General features: G+C 41.9%; 1 protein-coding gene across 2 annotated transcripts in view; it reads left to right on the top strand.

Annotated features, from left to right (window-relative positions):
- LOC118394898 (neurocan core protein-like) overlaps positions 1-5,500 on the top strand; it is a 93,141-nt gene extending 87,641 nt beyond the window's left edge. The window contains exons 18-19 of one of the 2 annotated variants that reach the window (XM_052463997.1): positions 3,848-4,030; positions 4,226-5,500. In XM_052463997.1, coding sequence (XP_052319957.1) covers positions 3,848-4,030; positions 4,226-4,326 — 284 coding nt within the window. In that variant the 3' untranslated portion in view covers positions 4,327-5,500. Of the gene's footprint in view, positions 1-3,847; positions 4,031-4,220 lie in introns of both variants that reach the window. The other variant, XM_052463996.1, reaches the window with a different exon arrangement.
- Positions 5,501-7,606: the final 2,106 nt, after the last annotated feature.

The raw sequence follows: 7,606 nt of genomic DNA on the forward strand, positions 1-7,606 counted from the left end.
TCAACCCAGAATCTCTCAGAGCGTTCACAGTCAGTCCACTAACACCCCTATCAGACCACAGCAAAATCACAGTCTACTTAAATGAGCAATACTCAACCATGAGGCATCAAAGCCAAAGGAACTGAGTAACATTAAGAAATGCTATAGGTGGAAGGAATGCAGTTTGGAAACCTACCAAAAACAATTAGGCAACAACAAAACAATCCCTTTTAGACAATTTCCTGGGTAAAACGTTCCACTGTAATAGTGAAGGTGTAAACCAGCAGTAGAAAATCTGAACAGTATATTTGACCTCTCAGCTTCCCTATCAAATCTAAAAATCTCAAATAGAAAAACCGAAGAAAATTAACAATAATGACAAATGGTTTGATGAGGAATGCAAAAATCTAAGAAAGAAATTGAGAAACCTGTCCAACCAAAAACATAGAGACCCGGAAAACCTGAGTCTACGCCTCACTATGGTGAATCACTAAAACAATACAGAAATACACTACGGAAAAAGAAGGAACAGCATGTCAGAAATCAGCTCAATGCAATTGAAGAATCCATAGACTCTAACCACTTCTGGGAAAATTGGAAAACACTAAACAAACAACAACACGAAGAATTATCTATCCAAAATGGAGATGTATGGGTAAACCACTTCTCCAATCTTTGGTTCTATAACAAAGAACAAAGAGCAAAACATATACATGATCAAATACAGATCTTAGAATCAACTATTAAAGACTACCAGAACCCACTGGATTCTCCAATTACATTGAATGAGTTACAGGACAAAATAAAACCATCCAACCCAAAAAGGCCTGTGGTGTCGATGGTATCCTCAATGAAATGATCAAATATACAGACAACAAATTCCAATTGGCTATACTAAAACTCTTTAACATCATACTTAGCTCTGGCATCTTCCCCAATATTTGGAACCAAGGACTGATCACCCCAATCCACAAAAGTGGAGACAAATTTGACCCCAATAACTACATGTGGAATATGTGTCAACAGTAACCTTGGGAAAATCCTCTGCATTATTATTAAAAGCAGACTCAGTACATTTTCCTCAATGAAAACAATGTACTGAGCAAATGTCAAATTGGCTTTTTACCAAATTACCGTACAACAGACCATGTATTCACCCTGCACACCTTAATTGACAACCAAACAAACCAAAACAAAGGCAAAGTCTTCTCATGCTTTGTTGATTTCAAAAAAAGCCTTCGACTCAATTTGGCATGAGGGTCTGCTATACAAACTGATGGAAAGTGGTGTTGGGGGTAAAACATATGACATTATAAAATCCATGTACACAAACAACAAGTGTGCGGTTAAAATTGGCAAAAACACACACATTTCTTCACACAGGGTCGTGGGGTTAGACAGGGATGCAGCTTAAGCCCCACCCTCTTCAACATATATATCAACGAACTGGCGTGGCCACTAGAAAGTCTGCAGCACCCGGCCTCCCCTGCTAGAATCGAAAGTCAAATGTCTGCTGTTTGCTGATGATCTGGTGCTTCTGTCACCAACCAAGGAGGGCCTACAGCAGCACCTAGATCTTATGCACAGATTCTGTCAGACCTGGGCCCTGACAGTAAATCTCAGTAAGACCAAAATAATGGTGTTCCAAAAAGGTCCAGTCACCAGGACCACAAATACAAATTCCATCTAGACACTGTTGCCTAGAGCACACAAAAACTATACATACCTTGGCCTAAACATCAGCGCCACAGGTAACTTCCACAAAGGTGTGAACGATCTGAGAGACAAGGCAAGAAGGGCATTCTATGCCATCAAAAGAAACATAAATTTCAACATACCAATTAGGATTTGGCTAAAAATACTTGAATCAGTCATAGAGCCCATTGCCCTTTATGGTTGTGAGGTCTGGGGTCCGCTCACCAACCAAGACTTCACAAAATGGGACAAACACCAAATCGAGACTCTGCACGCAGAATTCTGCAAAAATATCCTCAGTGTACAACGTAAACACCAAATAATGCATGCAGAGCAGAATTAGGCCGATACCCACTAATTATCAAAATCCAGAAAAGAGCCATTAAATTCTACAACCACCTAAAAGGAAGCGATTCACAAACCTTCCACAACAAAGCCATCACAAACAGAGAGATGAACCTGGAGAAGAGTCCCTAAGCAAGCTGGTCCTGGGGCTCTGTTCACAAACACAAACACACCCTACAGAGCCCCAGGACAACAGCACAATTAGACCCAACCAAATCATGAGAAAACAAAAAGATAATTACTTAACACATTGGAAAGAATTAACAAAAAACAGAGCAAACTAGAATGCTATTTGGCCCACATTAGAGAGTACACAGCGGCAGAATACCTGACCACTGTGACTGACCCAAAAATTAAGGAAAGCTTTGATATGTACAGACTCAGTGAGCATAGCCTTGCTATTGAGAAAGGCCGTCTTAAATGAGGGCAGACATGGCTCTCAAGAGAAGACAGGCTATGTGCTCACTGCCCACAAAATGAGGTGGAAACTGGAGCTGCACTTCCTAACCTCCTGCCCAATGTATGACCATATTAGAGAGACATATTTCCCAGATCACACAGATCCACAAAGAATTGAAAACATATCCAATTTTGAAAAACTCCCATACCTACTGGGTGAAATTCCACAGTGTGCCATCACAGCAGCAAGATTTGTGACCTGTTGCCACGAGAAAAGGGCAACCAGTGAAGAACAAACACCATTGTAAATACAACCCATACTTATGCTTATTTATTTTATCTTGTGTCCTTTAATTATTTGTACATTGTGTATATATATATATATATAATATGACATTTGTAATGTCTTTACTGTTTTGAAACTGTTGTATGTGTAATGTTTACTGTTAATTTGTGTTGTTTTCACTTTATATATTCACTTTGTATGTTGTCTACCTCACTTGCTTTGGCAATGTTAACACATGTTTCCCATGCCAATAAAGCCCTTGAATTGAATTGAAATTGAATTGAGACAGATTGGAGAGAGAGAAATAGATGGAGAGGCAGAGTGAGAGAGAGGGAGTGGGAGAGAGAAATAGATGGAGAGCAGAGAGAGAGAGGCAGAGAGAGAGCAAGATAGAGGCAGAGGGAGAGAGAGAAATAGATAGAGAGGCAGAGTGAGAGAGAGGCAGAGAGAAATAGATGGAGAGGCAGAGCAGAGAGAGAGGCAGAGAGCAAGTGGGAGAGAGAAATAGATAGAGAGGCAGAGTGAGAGAGAGGCAGAGAGAAATAGATGGAGAGGCAGAGCAGAGAGAGAGGCAGAGAGGCAAGAGAGAGAAATAGATAGAGAGGCAGAGTGAGAGAGAGGCAGAGAGAAATAGATGGAGAGGCAGAGTGAGAAGAGGGAGGAGAAGAGATGGAGAAAGAGGGAGGGGAGAATATGGGAGCTGTCTTGGCTCTCTGTTACTTGACACTGCTCCATAACAACCCAGCTCCCACCCTTTGGTCAGCACTCAATCTCGCCAACTGTCTTCAGGTGGGATTCAGTAGCAATAGCGCAACCTAGGGAGAGAAGAAAGGAATTGCAAGCAAGATACCATACAGAAACATGTAGGATCTTAATTTGAGCAAGTTAACAACAGCAGGAAAATAATCCTGCATCAACAGGAAATGTGAATTATTATGTGTTTTATAATTAATGGAAATGTTTTAGGGGTTGATGCATTTTTCAAAGTGGAAATTACAAACTTCAGAAGCCTTTTCCTGCAAAATGTATCCTGCAACAGGGTCATCAAATTAAGATCCTACATCTGTAGCTACATACAGTATCTTGTGCTTTTGCTTTGTTGCTCAACACAGACTTTTTTGTTATTGTCGGCCCGTCTGACAGTGCTGTGTGGAACCCCACCCGCCGTGGAGAACGCCCATCTGATTGGCCGTCGGCGGTCCCACTATGACATACACGCTGTTGTGCGTTACCAGTGTACTGAAGGTTTCTACCAGCGCCACATCCCCACTGCGCGTTGCCGGGCCAACGGCATCTGGGACCGGCCCAAGATCATCTGCACAAAGTGTGAGTAACAAGCACCAGATTTTGTTCTGAAAAAAAAAAACCCACATTTGTTGTGTTATGCAAACTTTTTTGGATAACCTTTATTCACCCAGGTCAGCCATAAACATGTGTGTATTCCCTCTAATATGGGCTCAATAAGAAACAGAATGGCAAATGTTGACAATGCACCATCTGTGTTCCCCTCCGTCAGCTCAGCGATCCCACCGGTACCGCCGCAACCACCACCACGGCCAGCGCCGGGAGCGCAGGAACCACAGGAGACATGGAGGAGAGGCACACAGGGAGAGGGAAGATGATGCACACAGCCCCTACTGAACCAAAAACTACACCTCCCATAATGCCCTGTGCCGGACCCCTGACAATAGTTGACGTTTATATTTTCCTGACCTATTTCAGTCTGTCTCTTTGGGTTAAAACCTCACTTGAGATATTGTATGTGTGCAAAACTTTTATTCAAATGACCTTATTGACATCAGTGTAAAAAAAAGTGAATTGTTCACACGTACATATCTATTTGTTCCTTTGGTTGTTGATTTGGTTTACCCCAGGTCCATTACAGCAGTAATACTTGTTCTCTTGCTAACACGGTCGCTAATATCTAAGAAACAGCTAATCCTTGGCATGTGTATGGATAACCTATTCTCGCTGTCTAAACATAGACAGTGACGTGTGTGTGTGTGTGTCAGGGTGTCTATGCTATGCGAGTGTATGTGTTCTGCAAAGTTTGAAGCTTGTTCTACATCTCAGAACTCATTTTAGTATTCTGTTTATAAAGCACAAATGTAATTAATGCCAGTGAGCTAGTTAGCTTTCAGTCTCGAATATCCCAGAGCTTTTGTATGTATACTGTCTTTGTTGTGTTTCTTTAGGACTCCTGAATAGCATGTCTGTTTTATTATTCAACTCACATGCCATTTTTAATATTTGCTATCTCTTCATGTAATGTTACTATTTATTATGGACTCTTCGCAAGTTAATATACAGTATGTTCATTTGTTTTGACATAATCCGAACGAGGCAATGTAATACCTTTTTGTTGTATATACCATTCTTACAATCAAACGTAATGAAGGTAACCCTTTGATGGCCTGTCTCTGTACTGTAAATACGGTGGTGTTTTGTTTGTTTGTTATTGACTGGTATCTGATTGATACCTGAGCCTTGTCATGTACCAGTCATGTACCAGTCATGTACTCCGTATCGCCCTCTTAAATAACAACTGAAACACACCCATTGATCTAGACGGAATAGGATAGATCGAAATACTGCGGACTGGGACAAAACTGCTCGGTGGCCAATAGTCCCAATCTTTGCCCGGCTCCAATATGTGAGGGGCAGGATGCCATGATTCATGATGCATATGGTTCTTCTGATATTTGATTGGGCGTAAATCCTTTTTGTTGGTGTTATGACTTCCTGTCCTGCTGTTGTGTTCCATTCTTAATAAAGCTGCAGAAACGTAATGAACGACGACAATGTATCTGGTCAGTTTTGTGATTAAGCTGGGCTCTAACGCTGTTATTTCAGAGTTTTCTTTCTGTTTCTCGACCACATCATTTCTATACCTCAAACACAGATTGAGAGTGGTTTGTGTCTAACCCTATATGCCTCCTATAGCCAAAGAATGAACCCAACTGAAAGTCTTTGTATATCTGTGACCTCTATTTACTTCATTCTCTACCCAGAGAAAGAGGACATTCTGGCCAATAGATTCATCCTGTTGGGATCAAAGAAGCAGTTTTCTCCTCTCTCTGGTCTCTATTGAAAAGATTGTGGAGGGAAAGTACATCTAAAAAATAATGGACCCAATAGATGAAAATAAATCTAAAACGGGGATCTTCAACCTTTTTTTGAGCCAGGGACCACCTCCCAGGTAAACCGGTGATCCATGCACCCCCAGCATATGGGGGGATATGTGTCTTGTCTTATTAGGTGAATGATAATGGCAAGGGGAAGTAATCAACATTTTAAAATGAATAGGTTTGGTAGATAGTTGCATTATTGTGATCTCCCCACATTATCATTGAACGAGGGAGTGTAAACTCCAACATAGTAGTCTATTAGCTAGAAAGGTCACTAAGAACAGCTGTTTAGCATGGAAAAAAATGTACAGTACCAGTCAAAAGTTTGGACACACCTACTCATTCAAGGGTTTTTCTTTAGTTTGACTATTTTTCACTTTATAGGATAATAGTGAAAACATAAAATTATTAAATAACACATATAGTAACCAAAAAAGTGTTAAATTGAAATATATTTTATATTTGAGAATCTTTGACAGTTTTACACACTCTTTGCATTCTCTCAACCAGCGTCATGAGGTAGTCACCTGGAATGCATTTCAATTCAACAGGTGTTTCAATTCAACAGGTGTTTTTTTGGTGTCTTTACATTTTTTTTTACCCCTTTTTCTCGTGGTATCCAATTGTTTAGTAGCTACTATCTTGTCTCATCGCTACAACTCCCGTACGGGCTCAGGAGAGACGAAGGTTGAGAGTCATGCGTCCTCCGATACACAACCCAACTAACTGCTTCTTAACACAGCGCCGTCCAACCCGGAAGCCAGCCTCACCAATGTGTCGGAGGAAACACCGTACACCTGGCAAACTTGGTTAGTGTGCACTGCGCCCGGCCCGCCACAGGAGTCGCTGGTGCGCGATGAGACAAGGATTTCCCTAACCCGGACCACACGGACCTCCCGGTCGCAGCCGGTTACGGCAGAACCTGGGCGCGAACCCAGAGTCTCTGGTGTCACAGCTGGCACTGCAGTACAGCGCCCACACACGGACCTCCCGGTCGCAGCCGGTTACGGCAGAGCCTGGGCGCGAACCCAGAGTCTCTGGTGTCACAGCTGGCACTGCACTGCACCACCCACAGAAGGCTCAACAGGTGTGCCTTCTTAAAAGTTATGTTGTGGAATTTCTTTACTTCTCAATGCATTAGAGAGAGCCAATCAGTTTTAATGTGACAAGGTAGGGTGGTATACAGAAGATAGATAGCCCTATTTGTTAAAAGACCAAGTCCACAAGAACAGCTCAAATAAGCAAAGAGAAACGACAGTCATTCATTACTTTAAAACATTAAGGTAGGTCAATCCGGAAGATTTCAACAACTTTGAAAGTTCTTCAAGTGCAGTTGCAAAAAAACATCAAGCTCCACAATGAAACTGGCTCTCGTGATGAAAGGAAGACTCCGAGTTCATTAGATTTACCAGCCTCAGAAATTGCAGCCCAAATAAATCGTCATAGAGTTCAAGTTACAGACGCATCTCAACATCAACTGTTCAGAGGAGACTGTGTGAATCAGGCCATGTTCAATTTGCTGCAAAGAAACAACTACTAAAGGACACCAATAATAAGAAGAGACTTGCTTGGGCCAAGAAACACGAGCTATGGACATTAGACCAGTGGAAAATCTGTCCAAAGTCCAAATTTGTGATTTTGGTTCCATCCGCTGTGTCTTTGTGAGATGCAGATTAGGTGATCCGATGATCTCCGCATTTGTGGTTCCCACCGTGAAGCATGGAAGAGGTGTGATGGTGTGGGTGTACTTTGCTGGTGACACTGTCAGTACTGT

The sequence above is a fragment of the Oncorhynchus keta genome, chromosome 15, assembly GCF_023373465.1.
Source record: "Oncorhynchus keta strain PuntledgeMale-10-30-2019 chromosome 15, Oket_V2, whole genome shotgun sequence".
Lineage (NCBI taxonomy): Eukaryota > Metazoa > Chordata > Actinopteri > Salmoniformes > Salmonidae > Oncorhynchus > Oncorhynchus keta.